Source organism: Empidonax traillii, unplaced genomic scaffold, assembly GCF_003031625.1.
Source record: "Empidonax traillii isolate 1590-97213 ecotype Southwest subspecies unplaced genomic scaffold, ASM303162v1 scaffold554:size495636, whole genome shotgun sequence".
Taxonomy (NCBI): Eukaryota; Metazoa; Chordata; class Aves; order Passeriformes; family Tyrannidae; genus Empidonax; species Empidonax traillii.
In genome coordinates this window covers 132,434-151,238 of record NW_020955747.1, presented here as the reverse complement: position 1 = coordinate 151,238, position 18,805 = coordinate 132,434, and the positions used below count along the sequence as shown (strand labels likewise).

Sequence of the window (18,805 nt, the reverse complement as noted above, 5' to 3'; positions counted from 1 at the left end):
CACATTTTCACCAAGATGTCAACACACCATGAATGGCTTCACCCAAAATGAGGTGAAGAGGGGTGGTCATCTGAAGAGGTGGGAATAATGCAGAAGATTCTCTGTCCAGGCTCTGAATGGAGGCTGGTAACACCCGTGTGCAGGAAGGTTGAAGCCCAAAGCGAGCTGCAAGCTGTTCTCTGGTGCTGTTCCATTTAGAGAAGCAGCCAGGCTGTGTCTGGCAGAGTGACAAAGCTCCTTCTTCCGTGACTCATTTCAGGAGAACAGCTTTGGTAAGCAATAATTTTGCACTTCTGTGATTTCAGAGGGTGTGAACTAAAAAAAAAAAAAATTTAAAAAAATTTAAAAAAAAATAATAAAAAAATAAAAGCCTCAGTTGAGTCCAACTGAGAACAGAGGCAACATGGCTGTGGGCTCAGCCATGTGCTCTGAGCCAGGAGAGGGGCACACTGTCGTCCACGTGCCACGGAGCAGGCCAACCCAGGCAGAAATGGAACTGCCTGCAGCAAAACCCAGGTTGGCTCTACAACATGTTCTTAAAGCAGGTGGCTAGAAATTCAATGTGGCTGTAAGGATGTCATCCTCCCACTCACCTGCTCTGTGACTCATCCTGGTGAGCTCATGCAGGAAAGGCAGGAGGGTGCTGCCAGCCTGGCTGGGTGGAAAGGCCACAGCTGCACAAGGAGATGTTGACCTGCACCAGTAAAGTTGCTGGTGGAAATGGGCAGAGTGAGTTTGACACTGTTCAGCAGTTCACTGAGATTAGGGCTAGCCCATGGTTGGGATGCCAAGGGGGAGAAGCACAAACGTCCCGTGTATCCAGCCTTTACTTTCCTGTCCCTTCAGGGAGAGCAAACTCAGCAAGGGCAATGTGGCCAGTGTGCCTGTGGAGCACTGGTAACCGTGTTTCATCCCCCTGGAGTGCTCTGAGTGAAGCCATGAGAGCTCCAGAGCAGGATCTCATCTCTGCAGCAGTGTGATGGGCATACAGCGCATGCTGTCACCTGTACTTACCTCCCACCTCTATCAGGAGCATCCCCAGCTTCACCACCTTACTTTCTGGTGCCATGACAAGCATCTGTAGGGGTCTCCACTACCAAAAGAATGAAAGACTGTTTTGGAAAGCCCTGGTATTCCAGTTTGTTTTCAATGAAAGACTGTTCTCTTTGCACTTCCATCTTAAAAGAAAACAATTCTGAAGCCCAGGAGAGTACCACTAGCCTGCCTACTGGGTTTTTTCTCTTCACTTCCTCCCTCTGTACATCATTGTTTTTCTTTCTCAGCTGTCTCTGTGCAGCTTAGAAGATGAAGAGAAGCTTCGAAGAGGGTAGCTGAGGCTGCAGTCTGGGCTGCTGCTGCCCTCTCCTGGGTCCAAGACAGCCAAGAAACCAAGAGAAGATTTTTTAAAAGAGATTCCCTGCAAGTCTGGGTGCAAGTCACTCTTAGCAGATCCTCTCTCAGCCTCGCAGGGAAAAAGGAAAACAGCCTTCAGAGGGTGCCAGGCCCAAGGATGCTGATATAGGGCTTGCCTTTACCCTGGCTGTATAGGGCTTGTCTGGCTGCGCCATTTGAAAACCTTTTGTCAGATCCCTTTGTGAGTCCCAGTGAAGTTTATGACAAGACAATGCATGATCAGCTTGAGGTGCAGGGGTACAGGTGTGCTGGCCCAGTATTGTGGGAGCTTGTGCTTTCTCACCTCAGTTGCTGCCTGTTCCCTCCAGGATAGTTTTGTTTACATTAAACTAAAAAGCTTTCAAAATAAGATGCTATGGCTGATTATTTGTACTCCAGACAAGTCCCCAGGTCTGTCCCTCACTTCTGGCTCCACTGCCAGCTGGAACAAAACCTCATGGCGTTTTTTGACCTGTCTTGCCCAAACTTTGGCTGACCCTTGCCCAGGATCCCACCCCAGACAGAGGGAGCACCCAGCCAAGTGAGCACCCAGACCTTCAATTCGGGAGGGAATCTCATCCCAGCTTGGTCGTTCTGCAATGATGTGAGGGAATCCCCTTTCCAAAATCTCTGGATTTGGAGCCTCTGGGTCCTTTTACTTGCCTCTCCGAAAATGGCCAAGGAATCATAGAATCCTAGAATGATTTTGGTTGGAAGGGACCTTGAAGACCACCTACGGCAGGAACAGCTTCCTCAGGATTCCTTCTGGCGGAAGAACCTGTGTAGATGCCTACGAAGGTTTGGGAATAGTCCATGGGTACCCATGGAACACAGAAATAACACGGACAGTTACTGCCATAGCTAATGATAAGAGGATGCCGAATCCTCCCCCGTGATGCCAAGAGCCCTTAATGCAGCAATTGGCTCATGGTTTCGGAAGCCACTTAGAGGCTTATTCTGGTGTCAGTGCCTTTTGAGTGGCTGGGAGCTCAGTGCTGGAGGGCTCCAAGGCTCTGGGGTGTTATTGGAGTCCTGGCTCTCTTCTCTGTGTGGGAGCACAGGAGAAGGTGGAGTCAATGGTCTTCCTCTACTTACAGCCTGTCCAGGAATGGAAGGCTTGGGGTCAGTGATCCACACCCACATCTTCCAGAAAAGTCATCTCAGAGCAGAAAGAAGCCCCAAGACACAGGCTGGGTCTGGAGTCCTCTCTGCCACAGAATGTTGCAACCTGCAGGTATGAACCCAACCACGTCTTGGATACCAGACACCTCTCCAGATGTGCCACCACAAAACCCTGTGGCAGCCAGGAGCAGCAGATGGATTTCCACGAGGTGGTGCCAGACCTGTGTGAAGGGAGCTGGGTGCCCTGCACACCCCTGGGCAGAGGTTCCTCACCCTTTCCTTACTCACCAGCCCAAACCCATATCGAAACTGGCTTCACACAAGCAGCCACTCCCGTTGTTCCGGGTATTTAGGAGTCAAATTAGCCCACTTATTGAAAGCATCAAATGTTTGAAGAGCTGGGGAAAAGAGGAGTTGCTGCCACATGACCTACCTCCCAGGTAGTACCAGTTGCAAAGCACAGGTACGAGGCCACCATGATGGTCAGCGTGACATGGGCCCAGTGGGAGCTGTGTCTCGCTGCCCTTGGTGGACCACGTGTCCCATCTCAGCCTTGGGCTTGTCGGTTCTGCCATAAGAACAAACTGCGTGGGCAGTAATTCTTCCCCAAAATGCTCTTCCAGTCAGTGATGGAAAACTCCATCATGGGCTATTAAATATGAAGTCCCTGAGCCACAAATCCGGCACCAGTCGGAAGTGCCAGACTATTTATACACTCCCGTGTAAGAGCCATAGCAGACCTTTGGCTGTCTCCATTGCTTTTTGAATGTTTTCCAGTCTAGCTATATGCTTCCAAGACAGGGAGAGCAGAAATGTACTCCGTGAATTATGGATGTGTGGAGGGTCATAATGATGTTCTCCCTTTTAGAAGTTCCTCTTTTCCAAATGATTTTTAACCTGCGCTTCTCATTCAAACAGCGCTTGGACTAACTGGTAGCTCTGAGCTCTCATTCTAAGGAGGGGATAGCTTGGAGTACATTGTAAGACTGTGAAGAGAAGAAAATAAAAAAACCCACGTTTGTCCCCATTCAATACCAGCTGCCATTTTATTGTCTGCTTACACAGTGTCACAGATTATTGTTCACCCTAAATCACCGATGGGCTTGTCACCACATGGACCACACAGAGGTAGAAGCTGTGAGCTGGTGGGTTGGAGACAGGGTTGCACACCAGCACCAGGGTTTTGTCCAGTCTGGATGGCTGGAATCCTCCCCTAAATGTGCTGCTTCATCCTTCACCATCCTCTCTGCTTGCTCCTCTTCATCCTCCCCAGCAGCTGGGAGGAGTGGGAGGAAGGCAGGAGGAAGGCAGGAGGCGGACAGTGCTGGGGTGTGTGAGGAGAGGACCAAAGAGGCTGATCCTGGGGATGGAGCAGTGGTGGCCCCAGCTGTTACTGGTCCTAGAGGGAAGTGGTGGTAGTTACAGCAGTGCTCCCCAGCCAGGCTCCTCACTCCACCACACACTGAAGCATGGCTGAGGAGGGCACATCCCTGTGCCTGGGAGCAGTACCTGATGGGGCAGGAGGTGTGCAGGGAGCAGGGAAGCTTTCCCACCTGTTTCCCCTCCATTTCCCCAACTCCTGGCAAATGCTAGGTCATCCCCTGTGCTGCCTGGGAGCTCTTGTCCCCATCCCTGGGAGGCTGCAGGCAGGACACTGAGCAGCTGTGGCTTGTCCCTCACCCTCGTGGTGGGGATGAATGGGACCATGCACCCGAGGCAGCTCCATTCCATCTGCATGGAGCGTGAAGAGAGTGAGATATGATGTGCAGTAGGAGGAAATTCTTGGTGTCCTAAGTACATAAAAACCAGTGTGGTATCAATCCCTTTGGGGCCTGAACTCTTTTGTCCCACGCTGACAGGCTGAAATAGAAAAACATCTCTTTTCCTATCCTCTCCCTTCTGCAAGAGCAGAGCCCTTGGGGCCCACAGCCCTGCCCACAGCAGGATTTGAAGGGCTGGGGTCAGGCTTGTGGTTTGACAAAATGCTTGATGAAGGCTTTGCCTTATCTGCTCATCCTCACCACCCATAACTGGTCCCACATGCTTGCCGTGCACCAGGCCGAGGCCCTGTCTCCCTGAGCCATCTGCCAGCCGGCTGGGCTGCCGGTGGCCCCGTTTTCCCCTTGCTCCATCCTGAGCACCAGGACTCAGTCTGCTAAAATCCCCACCGAAGGTGGGATTATCAGGAGCTGTCTGGAGCTCAGATCACCTGGGTTTTTCAGTCTTGGGCAGAGGATAGAGAGGAAAATAAAAATGGGATGGGGTTGGGAGGCTGGCATGGAGCTCCCTAAGGAGTGGAAGGAGGTGTCTTCTGGGGCTGAGCAGCTGATTTAGCTCCTGAAAGGATTCATGCCAGATGAATTGTTTTTGCTGAGTGTTTGATATCCTGTTTTGCTCTGCCTGGGCTGGGAGACAGCCACAGTTCCCTACTCAGCTTAGTACTTTACGCACAATGGAAGAAGAGAAGCTCAAGGACCGTGTGGCTGGTGGCCAGGAGTGGATCTAGGCGAGGTCTATGAAGAGCATCATGGCACATAAGAACCTTCCATCTCTCCACTGCCACGTCTAACGACAGGGGTTGGCTGGGCAATGAAAAACTGCAAGAGAAGAGCTGTCAGAGTATCTCCAGCAGCATCAGCCTACCACCTTGCATGGGATGGGCTGGGAGCCAGTGGACACCCTGGCTTAGCCCAGCTAAAATTGAGGCCAATGGGACTGGGCAGTTCTGGGGTGTTTGAGCTTACTTCAGCACATCAGGGGAAACACAGACCCTTTAACTGAATCCACGGAGCAGCCCTTGCCCTCCACCCACCTCCTTCAGCTTTTTGCAAACCCTGGATTTTTCCTAGCCTAGAAATAGAGCCATAAAGTGCTGGGGCACTGCTATCAGGAACTCTAGGAGAGGTTTCCCTAAGAGTTCCCCACCAGCTTTAGTACTGCTTGATGACAGAGGCTTGGGTTTCCTGGGAAAGGGAAGGACTCACTAATGGAGAAACCCTGGGGAAGAAGCAACATTAAATTGCATTTCACTGGGAAGAAGCCACCCCCATTCCAAATGGGTCCTCTCATGCATGAAGCTTTGTGAAAGCTGTGGCAGCATCCAGATCCAGGAGCAACGAACCCAGAATTGGGTGAGAGCAGCCCTGCTGACCTGGTCCCAGCTTCAGACACACGGCCCTGCAGGCCCCAAATGATGGCCTGTACCCTGGACCACTTCGGATCTCACAGGCACAGCCAGGAACTCCCTCCCAGCCCAGGAGGCATCCCCTGGTGCAGGCAAAGCAGGAGCCCAGAGAGCCTGGGAGGAACATGAAGCAAGATCCTTTATTGTACACAGTACAGAATGTAATGCAGCTTTGCAGGAGATACATAGCCCTGCTTGAATAAAGGTATTTCAAATCAGTCCTCAGATTAACCCCTTCTGCACTGCAGACCTGCCATACCGAGCAAATGGTTAAAACCCTGTCCCCAAGGTGGGGTTCCCAAAAACCGAATGCTCCCCATGGGTACAGGCCACTGCAGCCCCCATGGGGAGAGTAACCGAGTCTTCGTAGAGTTAATCTTCATACTTCCCCAAAAAAGAATGAATCAGACAAAAAAAAAAAAAAACCAAACCCCAAAAAACTCCAACCAAAGCTAACTAAAGAAGAGAAAAAAATTCCTATACAGCATTTACAACGAAAACATGTAGCCTGGTGCGGGGGAGGCAGGTATGGATATATGAGTGGTGGATGAGTGTTAGGAGGTGCAGCGGGGAGGGGAGAGCTGGAGAGAAGTGGAGTACCCAGGAAGGGGAGTGGGGGACCCCCCATCCCTGCCCACCTCAGCCTTACAGCCCAGCTCCGAGGCCATGCCGAGCAGGGGGAGTGCAGCTGAGCCGGCACTGGGGTTCAGCCCCGGCTCCCCAGGAAAGAGGACTGGAGCAGTGAAATGGAGTGGACTAGATCCTTCGGCAGCCATCCCAGGGAGCCACAGGCATGGAGGGCTGCCCCTGCAAGCATGCCACCGGGAAAGCCATGGGGATGTCTCCAGGGGCTCCGGGAACAGCAGTTGGGCTGCAAAAAATAGCTTTGCCTTAAAATACAAAAAATCTACAAAAATCAGTTTAGAAACCTTTCTTATTTTCCTAAAACATCAAAAAAAAAAAAAAAAAAGAAAACCAAAAAAAAAACCCCAAAACAAAGAGGGAGTTAGTGTCAGGGTTTCCTCCTCTAAAATGCAACCCATGGCACGCAGCCAGAGCTGAGGAGGATCAAGGGGGGCACGGAGAGGACGCAGTGGATTATATGGGAACAACAGGTTATATGAGGAGGGGGGTTCAGGAAGAAGGCAGAAGGCTTCTCAGGGTTGGGGTAGGATGCTGCACACATCAGCCCTGGGGTGCTGGCCAAGGCAGCCCCCATGCATCCCTCCTCTCTGTGCAAATCAAAGCCCTTTCCACCACACAAGGCAGCTACGCGGATTGTGCTCGATGCAAAGCAGATTGTCATGACAATTGGCTCGGCGGCCACGCAGCCCAGTCCTGGGGCACTGCCAGAGCCAGAGCCTGGGGCAGACACTGCAACTTTAGGCTCCCGGCGCCCCAAAACATCACGCCGATGTGTGGCAGGAGGTGCCGGCCACGGGCAGTCCTGTGCACTAGCCCTTGGACAGGAAGGGTGGGAATTCATCGGTGACACACGTGGGGTGTTTTAGATCCTTCCAATTTGTGTGTGTGCACCCATGTGGTTCGTCATTGGGTGGGTTTTTTTTCCTTATGAACAGCCAAAAATATTCTTTAGAAAACCATGTTTGCCCCAGGTGGATGCGCTAGTGCCAATGGCTCTGCCGGCCGGCCAAGTCAGTAGGCGAAGCCCTCCGCATAGGGAAGGCTGCCGCAAGGATCCATCTCCAGGAGGAATGCTGGGCTGTCCTCGAAGTGCGTCAGCGGCACTGTTTCCTCCTCCGGCACGGGGCAGTCGGGCTCCGTCTTCAGGAAAGGGCGCTGGTTGTCAGGATATGCCATGGAAAAGAGGGCGTCGGGGTCACAGACGAATTTATAGACGTACCGCTCACCGGCAACCTGTGAGGAGGAGGAGGAGGAGGAGGGAGGGTGTGAGAGGGGCCCTGAACTTTCACCCTGCCCCAGAGGATGCCACAGTGACAGTGGGGTACAGTCACACCCTGTTGTGGGGTGGCAGGTGGGGTCACTCACCTTCTGCATGATGCCTTTCTCATAGTAGTAGCGCAGGGAGCGGCTGAGCTTGTCGTAGTTCATGGCTGGCCGGTTCTTCTGGATGCCCCAGCGCCGCGCTACCTGCAGGGAGAGAGGTGGCAGCGGTCAGGGCTCCAGCCAGGGCTTGGACACAGATCCTCACATGAAATCACAACAGAAATGAAAAGGGGCTCGCTTCAGAGGGCTGATGCAGCCAGGGGTGAAGGCATCATCACGGTCCAGGAGTGGTGCCCCGCCTGCCATTATAAACCCTCCAGCTGCGACCACACAGCCACCGCCAAACCGGGAGCCGAATCAAAAGCCATTTGATTAGGGGGAGCCTGCCAAAAAAGCTGCTTCAAAAAACCACAATTTCCAAGCATGGCATAGGAGACATTATGGCTAATTACCCACAATGCACAGCTCCGTGCTTGCTACAGCTGCTTTCAATTACTCCCCAAACAGCTTCTTCCTCTGTGTCACCCTCCTGTGGAGCCACACGGCTCCAGCACGGCAGCGCGCCAGCATGGAGCCGCTGCTGGGAACCCAGGGCAAAGGATGGGAGCAGTTTGGTAAGGAGGGAGTCTTGGCAGAGCAGAAGGTCTCGGCAAGGCAAGCACAGAGGCAACGCCACCGCATCTGGTGACCATTGGCAGCTTCAGGATCTGGCACATGCCATGCCAAGAGGCAGTGGAAGAGATTAAAGGCAAATTTCTACAGCTACCTGGAGAGTAAAGACACGTGTCTTGCTTCAAGTGCAAGCATGAACACGCTGTTGCACAGGAAGGATTCAGCCCTCTCCTGCATCCCCCATGGCCACTCCCCAGCCTCAGGGCAGGACCACCTCTCGTACCTCCTCAGGCTCGATCAGCTTGAACTCCATGCCCCGGCCAGTCCACGCGATGAAGTGGGCATTGGCAGGGTCATCCAGGAGGGTGACGAGGAACTGCCAGAGCTGCAGGGACCCACGCCGCTGGTAAGGAGGGCCCTCGCGGTACAGGGTGGGCTCCTGCTTCACTTTACCTGCCCACACAGAGACACCTGGTTAAACACCCCAGCTCTGGCCCCTCTCCCAGGCTGTGTCACCAGCAACAGACATGTACAGTAACAAGAGGTCATCCCTGTCCTGGGACAGTTGAGCAGGATCAGGCCACGGGGTGGGAGAAGGGAGAGGTGTTGCAGGCAGGAAGGTGGCAGGGACAGAGATGGGCATGGCGATGATGCCAAGCTGCTGTGAGAGATAATGTTCAGCAGCTCGTAAGAGCACTGTACCAGCACTGCTTGGCTTTAAAAGCCATAGGGATCCCAGCATCCCTACATCTCATTCCATGAGCCCTGGTCCCCCTGAAGGCCTCCTCTGGGGTCAGATTCTTACCCTCCAGTCTCTCCGGTACCACGCATGTGTCATCAAAATACAATCGTGTGTCCTTTTCATATGAAAATCCTACGGGGAAAAGACCCTCAGTGAGCACAGGGTGTATCAATCACTCTGGCTAGACCCTTAAACACTCTGGTCTGGCCCAACCCAGCACAAGACTCCATCCCCAGCTCCAGCAGCAGACTCATCCCCAGTTATTTCAGTGGCTGAGTGTCGTGCAGCTCTGACCCCCCTCACGCGGGGGAGCTGGCAGAACCAAAACCCTCTTAGCAGCTATATCAGGCATATTATCCCAGATTACACAGCGCTGCCGTGCCCTTGCAGCACACTCGCGGGGGCTGCTGGCTGCTTTTAGTGCTGGTGCCAGTGCATGCAGCTCTTTCAGGCACCACGGTGCTCTTGTGGGTGTTTTCTGGGCGCCCAGAAGCTCCACTGGCCTCCTGGAAGGTACCGCCTGCCCCAAAAGAGGGATGGGATGGGACCCACCAGAGATGCCATGAACAGGGGGAGAATGGAGGAGGTCACTCACCGTCATGGCTGCTGGGGAAGACATTCCCCCGTAGGTACGAGGACTGGCAGTTAGGCACTTCTGCGAGGGAGATGAAGGTGACATTAAGGATGTAAATCCCATGGGTCCCACCAAGCATTTGGCAGCATATTCCCTATCCCAAGCATGTCCTGTGGCAAAGTCCAGGCATCTTCCCCCCTCCCCAGTCCACTGCATCCACCCTCAACATTGGGGAAAAACCCAGTGTGATTTGAGGCGGCACTGCAAGGAACACTGGAGCAAGGGCTAAGTCAGCTCAGGTTTTCACAGGCCCCACAGGACGAGAGGCACCGCCGCGCCTCCCCTACCATCTGCTCGGCTGTGCCACCCTCCATCCCGAGGTTGGGATATTTTTAGGTCCTAAGGCGATTAGAGGATTTTTCCGTGATGCTGGTGGGGTCCAGCAGTCAGCAATCACAGCTAGCCCCAAGCCAGGGCTGCAGGAGGACCTGCTGAGTGCCGTGGGGCACACCCAGCCCATGGCTTATGGCACTGACCACACCACATGGCATTGGGTGAATGCCTGCTCTATTCCCTGGCTTTGGAAAGGGAGGAGGAAAGAGAGCAAAGAAGAAGGCAGAGCAGTATCCCAGCACTATGGGAACTCCAGCACCCAGTGCCTGAGGCTCAACCCTGCACTCACCACGCTGATGGCAGAGATGTTCTGCTCCTCTGGGTGTCACTGGTGTAACCCCACCTGCCCCCCAGCTCACACCCACCTGAGTCAATGCAGTAGTCCCGGGGCTCCTGCTTGATGCCCATGGGGGGCTGGAAGCCGTGGCCAGGGGGGCCAGGCAGGCTGGGGCCACCGGGCTCGTAGAGCGGGTCATGGTACTCCTGCTTGAATCCCTGAGGGGGGTGGGGGGCAGCCGGGCCCAGGGGCTCTGACAGCTGCCGGTGGTAGACGGGGCGGCTGTCCCCTGGGACCCCAGGCTGCGGTGGAAAGGGGTGGCAGGGCTCAGACAGCTGCCTCTGAAACCTGGGGGAGAGAACACGGCATTACTGCAGAGTGGGGGTGAGCCTTGCTGCCAGTTCCCATTCCAGACCAGGACTGCATGACAGCTGGGTGTCTTCAGCTTGGGGTGCTCCCAGTGTGCACCCAACAGCAGGCTGGGATGGTTCCTCAGGAGCATGGCCACCACAGCGGCTCATCCCATGGAGACCCAGTGGGGTGCTGAGGAGCCCCATCCCCTTCCAAAGCACTGGGGACCCCATACTGATGGAGCAGGATAGCACATGGGCCATCACAGAAAAGCACTCTGGGCTTCAGATATCTGGAAAGGAGTGAAAAAAGGAACCAAAAAAAACCCAGCCTGCAACAGTCCTAACACCAGTAAAATCTGCCCCCAGCGTGAGGGGCAGCACTGCAGGGCCCGGGGATGCTGCGCATGGGTGGGCGCTTACGCAAAGCCAAATCCACTCCGCAACTCCAGCCGGTCGCTAATCCGCCTGCGCAGCTGGGATTAAACCTTGAACTCGACAGCAGGGAGCACTATTTTCGGCTCCAGGGTGCTGCCACCACTGGTGTGAGCCCTAGCACGGTCTCTGCTGGTGGCAATGGATGAGGGACCATCTCGAGGGAGTGCTGCCACATCCCCTCGTCCTCCAGCACCTTGAAAGGCGATCTCGGATCTCCGTGCTGGCTCCTCTCGGCCGGCCTTGCACCATTTGGCTTTGTAACCGGAGCTCTCCCAGCTGCCGGGCTGGGATTACTCCATTTCCGAGCCGTGTCCCTCTGCCCTTCCTGAATGAAACTCAAGCCCTGCGCTGGCATGGTGCTTCCCAAGGGGTCGCAGCCAGCCCCCCGCATAGCTCAAAGGTCACGCAGAGCTCCGCTTTGCTGGGGAAGGATGCTCACCTGCTGTGGGCACTTTCCAAGGGTTTCCATGGCCCCACCGCATGGTCTTTGCCAGGCTGCCACATCTAGCCCCATGACCACAGGGGTGACAGAGTGGCTGTCACAGCAAAGGGGAGCCAGTGGCCAAAAGCAAAGCCAGAGGTCGTCTGTGACCTGTGCTGTGGCACCTACTGAGAGCACCCACAGGAGCAAACCCATGGTGAGGTCGGGGACTGGCAAAGCGTCCAGGGACGTGGGAGTAATGGGGGATGAAGCCACAGCTTGAAGAGGAAGGAGGGAGCAGGGGTCTCCCTCCACAGTCCCCAAAATCATGGTAATGCAATGAGATACAAAAGGGAGCTCAGGACCAACCCCCAACCCAGTGGTGCACAGGGACAGGACAGGGAAGGTCACAGCTCCTCAGCCCAGCGGGGCTCGGCAGAGCTGCAGTGGATGTGAATGAGGAGAGCAGAGCCCTGACTCAGCACCATCACCTGTTGGCACAGGGACGGATGCGGGAGGCAGCCTCTGCCTACCTCACCTTTCCAGAGAGGGAGGCAAAGGCTCTGCCTGGTGTTCCAGGGGTTGGGAGGAGCAGTTCCCCATTCGCAGGAGAAAGAGCTGCAAGATCCCACTAAGATGCAGCAAGCTTTGCCACATGGAAACCCAGGCAGCAACATTTTTCTCACTGTCTGCAATCGCAGCATGGGGACAAATAGACAGGCATCCCTCCTCCTTCCCCATGCTTTGGGGTCACTGACCCACCCCAAGAGTCCTCATAACCCCCATAGAGGACCCCAGCGGTTGCTGGGGTGGGGAACACCTTACCTGTGCTCTGTGGGGTATTGGTTCTCAGACATCATCTTTGGCATGTGCATGGGCGGGTGTGGCGGCCGTGGCACAGCGAAGGGCTGCTGCTGCTGCCGCTGCTCCTGCAGCGTGTGCGGGGCCGGGGCCGCCCCGTGGGCAGCCGCCGGCACGGCCGGGGCCGGTGGCGGCGGTGGTGGCAGGGCCGATCCAGGGTGCGCAGGGGACACCGGCGTGGCGGGCGGCGTTAATGGCTTGAACCCAGCGGGGGGTTTCCTGTCATAGGCACTGCCAAAGGAGACGGGCCAGGGGCTGACGGCAACACCAACGGGGACACCGCCACGTGGCAGAGTCCCTGAGGGGTCTGCGGGCAGCGGCTGTCCCTGCACTACCTACCAACAGTTGTAGAGGCACTTGTCCCCATAGCCAGCACAGAGAGCCTGCTCGTGGCTGCAGGATGACAGCTCCGAGGATGGGCTGGGCAGCTCCCGCTTGATCTTTGCCGGAGGTGGGGCGTGCAGGACCACTGCAAGGAGAACAAGGAAGATACACATCGGAGAGAGCGATGGGGACATCACCCCTGGGAGCATCTGCTTCGGTGGTCTTCGCCTGGCAATCAGGTGCTGAATTATGCCCCAGGAGCATCAGGCAACCAAACCAGGACATGATGGTGCCCCAGCAGACCTCAACATTGGCAGTGGAGTGAGCCGAGGTGGCAGGGGAGGGCAGAACTGGGACAGTCACAGCAGCCCAGGACATTGCTCATACAGAGGGAGTCCCTCCCAGTTGAGATCCACAAAGGGCAAAACAAAGGCTGTGAAAGGGGAACAGGCAGCTCGACAACAGCCGTGGATGAGACATGCCGTGGCCAGGCCAAAAGGCGCTCAGCAAGCGGAGCCGAGCCCGGGCACCACAGGCAGTGGCTGCTCCCCCAAGCCATGCAGCAAGGAATGCAGGGACTTGACAGACTGGAGCTCCAACAGCTCGTAAACAGAACACAGCAACCCACTTGTCCTCACAGGGGCATACCCAGCTTCCAGAGAGTCAGTAAAGAGGATCTACCTTCCCCCAGCCAAGGTGCTCCAAGGGGACCCCGTCCCAGGATCCCACAATTGTATGAGCTCAAGTGACAAACATCGCATTAACCCCAAATCCTCACCACCCACTCCCAAGCCCACTTGCTATATATAATTATAAACTGAATAATATATGCTTAAGCTAATTAATTTCTAAAAGCAGGCGCTCTAGGAAAGGGAAAGCGCCTCAGAGATCTGCACCTAAATAGTGCCTCAGAGGAGAGCCAAGACTAATCGGAAGTGGAGTATTAGCTTCATGCAAAGCCTAAACACAGCCTAGCTACAGTGGAGAGGAGTAGCTCCAGGACAACTGTTCACAGCTTGCCAGGTAATTAGCTGCTCCCCTAATTTGTCAGAACCTTTAAAGAGCTGCTGACTTCCCTCCCTACCCGTCCCCCTTCCTCGCAAGGACCCAGCACAGCTGGTACCGAGGGCATAAAACCCCCCGAGAAGGATTTGAAACATAAAGCCCAGCGCTGAGCCAGCACAGCCCCCCACACGCCTTCCACTGGCTCCCAAGCCGGATTTATCCCACTCCTCCTCCTTCCCCCAGCGAGGTTTTGCCGCTCTCAGCGTTTCCAGCCTTAACAGGGGGCCAGCACGGCGGCGGCAAAGTCCAGGCGCCCCACGAGCCACGGGAAAGCAAAGGGGAACTGGCTTTGGAAGGGCTCCAGCTGCCTATCGCAGGCATGGTTCTCCCAAACAGGCTCCGTGTTGTTGGAGCGGGTTGTTTTTCCGCCAGTTGTACAATGGGGTCTGGTTATTCATTGAAAAAAAAACCTCCAGTCCCTGAGCAGGCACCACCCTCCATTCACAAACACTTCGGAGTGCTCCATTCATGTGGCTGAGGGAGGGGAAAAAAAAAAAAAAAAAGAAAGGAAAAATTTCCCCAGAGCTTAGCTCTGCCATTCAAAAAAAAAGGGAAATGAGCCTTAAGATCCTAACAGAGACCAGCTGTCCAAGCCCGGACTCTGTGCAACATTTGGATTCCTTACACAAACACCGCAGCGTCGGCCGGCGCTGCTCGTACGATGCACTCCTGATGCCCAGCTCGTGGCTGATGAGGCTGGAGGAGTTCAGGGGGCACCAAGGCTGGTGGCGTAGCTGTTGTGGGGAAGGTGCTGGGTTTGGAGCCCAGCAGTGAGCAGCCAGACAGGAGGGTTCCCCCGGAAGGAGAGCTCTGCCCCAGTGCCCGATGCCTCAAAGGACGTTGGTGCATGAGCACTTTTACCCTTTCCGGTCCTGCCCTCAGTACTATAATTTAAAGCTAAAAAAATATATAAAAATAGGCAGAGGGAGCAGCTCAACTACAGACAGGGCCGGAGAACATGCCTCGGCAGATCCATGCCAGGGCTAAGCCATGGGAGCAGCAATAGCGCCCGTGGGTGCCTGATGGCCCCTCTCTGGGCTGCTTTAGCCCCTAGGGATGAAAGGATCCCAGGGAGGCTGGGCAAGGGACCAGCTACACGTGCCACTGCTGTGCCCAGGTAGGAAGGGAAAGGGGGGGAGCTCAGGCATACCACCACAGTGCCTTATAACCAGTCAAGATGGAGATGCCCCAAATGCCAACCATCAGCCAAGAGGTCTCCCATGGAAAAGGGTGACACCCCAAAGCCACTCAAGGTCTTGAATTCCCAGTGAATCCCCTGGTGGCAGACAGGGCAGGTTGTTCCCATCCACCAGCACAAATGGACCTCCAAAATGCCAAGCCTGGAGGACACTGGCTCCACCAGTGGCACCCGCAGTCCGAGCCAAGGGGAAGGGAACTAAACCACCACTTCCAGCTCAGGGACCTTGGCACCCGCTCAAGCCGTCACCTGGGAGCTGAGCTCCGCGCTTGCCCCTCCATCTCCTGACACTACAGGACACACCCAAGGTCACGCCAGGAGAGAAGCCAGAAATAGAAGCTGGGCTCCTGTTTGCCTTTGTTTAAACAACTCTTCCTCACAAACAAGCCTCCTGCTTTCATTCTGGTGTGTAGGAAAACCCACTCCGTGCCCTGCCCGTGGCTTTTGCCACGTGCCTCCCATGCAGGGAGGCCACAAGTACCCGGGGAACAAACCACCTCCTGTGGTGCTTGATCTCCTCAGAATGTTCCCAGCGCTTCTCAGGTATATAAACAACTGATGGAGGTATAACACCGTACATACACCCTTCTCCCCAGGACCACACTGCTGGCGAACCCACACCTATGCCCGCCCAGGGATGCAGCACGATGGCCAGCGTGGTGAGCTTTGTGGAGTAATCCGTGGCCTCCTTGCCTTCCCAGGAGGATCCACCACTTCCCTGTGCACTGAATCAGGCCTCTTGCTGCTCAGTCCAGGGAGCTAAGAAAGAAACATCCCTCATTCAGAGCAGCCCTGCTTTCTCTACAGTGGGATTTCCTCCCCAGCACAGCAATCCACTACCCTCCAGCATATTATTTTGCTCCCAAGCCCCAGCTTTAAGCCCCTGTATGAAGAGGATCTCAGCTGTGGAACTGGGAACAGCAAGTGGGAAGCAGTGGAGCTGCAGGCAGCTACGGTTTTAGCAAGGCAAGAAGGATGCTGCAGTTCTGAGCATCTCTGAGGCTCCACACAGCACATGTGGCAGTGCACGATCCCCCCACTGCAGTGGGGTGCAAACCGAGCCTGGTTTGTCCCTTTTTGCTGCTCTGCCAAGAAAGCTTGGCCCTGGGGATGCACGATGGGGCAGGAGATGGAAGTTTGCTCAGGATGAGAGAACAGTAGCTTCCTCAGTGAAAAGGCACACAACTGCAGGAACAGAGTCCAACGTGTGCCCACAAACGTCTGTAGGGACTAAGGAGGGATTTACCTTCCCCTGGGAGCTAAAGGACACTGAACCCCAATGTGACTGCCAGCCCAGGAAAGCAGCCCATTCCCATTAGTGAAAATCTGGTGCAGGAAGGAGCTGCACCAGAGCCGTCCCTTTCTTCCTTTCTACATGGTACAGGGTTCAAAACCGGAGTGAAATGAGAAAATAGGGTCAGAGAGCTGTAAACTGGAGTTTCTCTCCTCTTTAAAATCTCTCCAGTGCAGGGATGGAAGAGCCAGGATCCCTGTTCCCCTCCACCTGAGTCTGAGCCCCCTCAAAGTCAACATAGCAGCAGCAAAGGGAGCATTTGCTTTTTCTCCTCAGGAAAGTTAAGGAAGGTTATTGCAGCGAGGAGTCACACAAGGAGATCTCTCCTTTCAAGAGACAAAGTCATTTCAACACCAGTTCTCCAGGCTGAGTAGGTCAGAACATTTTAAGAGTCCCGACCAAATGCCTTTTTATTTTTCCCCTCTTTTCCCTGCATCACCCAGAAAAGTTTGTCTCTCCTCCCTAAGCTCTTCAGGTTACAAGGAAACAAGAGACTGCCAAAAGGCACTGGAAACAGCTTCAGCTCCAAGAGCCACCCTCCCACGCACACTGCAGTTTCTACCGCTCCGAGCGAGAGCTGCCGGGCTGTGCTCGGGATGTCAACAGCCCGTTGTGTTTCTGACTCCAGGCTCGCCTTTTATCTCAGGGGAGACAGGGGAAAAAAGCACATCTGAAACTTGGGCTGTCTGGAACAGCTTAATGGCAAGCTTCCCGCTCCGAAGTAATCAAAGAGCAATAATTAACATGCATTTGCTGTCGGAGGAGATACCCCGCTGCATGCTGTGACAAAGCTGGAATGAAAAATCTGTTCGACTGCAGGCTAAATTTGATTTCCTTTAAGTTCCGTAGCTGTCTGGCTCAGCAGCAAAACCCAGCCACCAACACCAAGCTACTACTTGTGTTTGCCAGGTAACGAATCAAAACATCCTGATTCCTCCCCCCCCCTCCCCTCCAAGCGACCCTTAGACGTCCGGAGAGCAGCGCCCGGAGCTGCGCAAGCCCCACGCGCCATTACCCGGCCCCTGCCCTCGCCGCTAACCCGCTCCGGCAACGCACCGCGGCTCAGAACAAACTCTCGCTCTTATGCAATTCACGAGGGACTGCATTTTCACTGGCCTCCTTTTAAACACGCTCGCTTGCCAGTGATTAATGCTGCTTAAAGCGGCTCAAGTTTCACCGCTTAGGCCCACTCTTGCCAACAGCGCTGGGCCAGGACTGTAAAAAGCTCCAGAAACTGCAGAGATTGTGGCTAACCAAGCATGGGCTCTCGCTTCCACTTGAAACGGAAAAGGAGTGTTTAGAAGCAAATCCACCTTACTATGAATAAGCAGCGTGTCTGAGAGGAGCCCAGAGATCAGTTAGAGAGATTACCATGCGTTGGGCCATGATTTTCCCCATTTACAAAAGACACTGCAAGTTTCATCTTGATGAACCCAAGCCACACGTGCTTTCTCCCAGAAGCCCATGATTCCACAATTCAGCCCCAGCAACAACTGCTTTCCTAAGGAAGCAACTCCAAACCCAGCGCAAAGTTTTGCACAGGCACCCAAACCATCTCCTCCCTGAAGGACGAAAACCCAAAACAATCACTTACAGTTGTCAGACTGGAAATCTGGGACAAATTGTTCATCATCGGGGACCTGAGCTAAAAAAAACAAACAAAAAAGTGGGTTTATGGCGTTTTCAGTTCTCAAAAAAAAATGCTCGCAGAGAGATTTTACATGGCAAAAGGCGGAGGTGAAGACTTGCCTTCAGCTAGCCAGGCCTCTTGGAGCTGGCTGAGATCCTGGAAGAGCTCTGGAACAGAGTGAAAGACTTATGTGCTTCACAGAAGAATAAATAAAACTGCCATTATTTGAAGGATTATTTCTAAACCAACGAACACGAGGCAAATGGTCTTGCGGGGCACAAGAGAGGCCATGGCTGTCTGGGCCAGCCCTGCCTACCTTCCGAGTCGTGGGCCAAGTCGGTCTCCAAAAATTTCCTTTTCCTATCGGACCCCAGCCGGCCTCGGCCCTCCTCTGCACAGGACTTCTGCAACGACCAGGGCGACAGCTGCCCGTGAGAGTGGCAGCCCCCAAGGCTGGAGGGTGCCCCCAAGGATAGCGGGATGCCCCAAGGACAAGGGGGCAGTGCTCCCAAGGATGGGGAGGGGGTGTCCCCAAGGTCGGGAACGGAGGTGTCAACAAGGATCAGAGAGGGCAAACTTACCCCGGGGCCCATGAAGGGAACCTGCTGATCGTAGAAGCCGTCCATGGCGCGGGTGAGGCGGGTAGTGCCCCCGGCCCACTCAGCATCGACGCCGGCCCGGGAAGAGGGGTCCCGCCTGGGCTCCGGCAGGTGCGCGGCTGAGGGGTGAAGGGGACGGGGAGGAGTCAGGATCAGACCCTGGCCCCTGGCGCCCCCGGGGCTGGCTCGGTGCGGGGCCGCCGCGCCTCCCCGGGGAGCCGGCCCGCTCCTGCCGTGGCGGGTCGCAGCCCCCCAGCTCGTGATGTCACCTAATTTCTATAGAAACAGCCGTGACATCACGCGCCGTGGGAGCGGGAGGAGGCAGTGGGGCGGGCGAGAGGAGGCATTGGGGGGGCGGGGA

The 18,805-nt window shown here is 55.0% G+C and overlaps 2 protein-coding genes across 3 annotated transcripts in view; one reads left to right on the top strand and one right to left on the bottom strand.

The window, feature by feature from the left end:
- The window catches only part of BOK (BCL2 family apoptosis regulator BOK), a 33,747-nt gene extending 30,457 nt beyond the window's left edge, over positions 1 to 3,290 (top strand). Inside the window, exon 5 of the mRNA XM_027897690.1 lies at positions 2,490 to 3,290. Coding sequence (XP_027753491.1) covers positions 2,490 to 2,522 — 33 coding nt within the window. The 3' untranslated portion in view covers positions 2,523 to 3,290. The remainder of the gene's footprint in view (positions 1 to 2,489) is intronic.
- Positions 3,291 to 5,809: 2,519 nt separating this feature from the next.
- ETV5 (ETS variant 5) overlaps positions 5,810 to 18,805 on the bottom strand; it is a 13,859-nt gene continuing 863 nt past the window's right edge. The window contains exons 2-13 of one of the 2 annotated variants that reach the window (XM_027897688.1): positions 18,427 to 18,563; positions 18,162 to 18,249; positions 17,965 to 18,012; positions 17,810 to 17,860; positions 12,674 to 12,803; positions 12,299 to 12,565; positions 10,353 to 10,612; positions 9,616 to 9,675; positions 9,084 to 9,152; positions 8,562 to 8,731; positions 7,709 to 7,810; positions 5,810 to 7,576 (exon numbers count right to left, since the gene is read on the bottom strand). In XM_027897688.1, coding sequence (XP_027753489.1) covers positions 7,355 to 7,576; positions 7,709 to 7,810; positions 8,562 to 8,731; positions 9,084 to 9,152; positions 9,616 to 9,675; positions 10,353 to 10,612; positions 12,299 to 12,565; positions 12,674 to 12,803; positions 17,810 to 17,860; positions 17,965 to 18,012; positions 18,162 to 18,249; positions 18,427 to 18,471 — 1,512 coding nt within the window. In that variant the 5' untranslated portion in view covers positions 18,472 to 18,563 and the 3' untranslated portion in view covers positions 5,810 to 7,354. Of the gene's footprint in view, positions 7,577 to 7,708; positions 7,811 to 8,561; positions 8,732 to 9,083; positions 9,153 to 9,615; positions 9,676 to 10,352; positions 10,613 to 12,298; positions 12,566 to 12,673; positions 12,804 to 17,809; positions 17,861 to 17,964; positions 18,013 to 18,161; positions 18,271 to 18,426; positions 18,671 to 18,805 lie in introns of those variants that run through there. The other variant, XM_027897687.1, reaches the window with a different exon arrangement.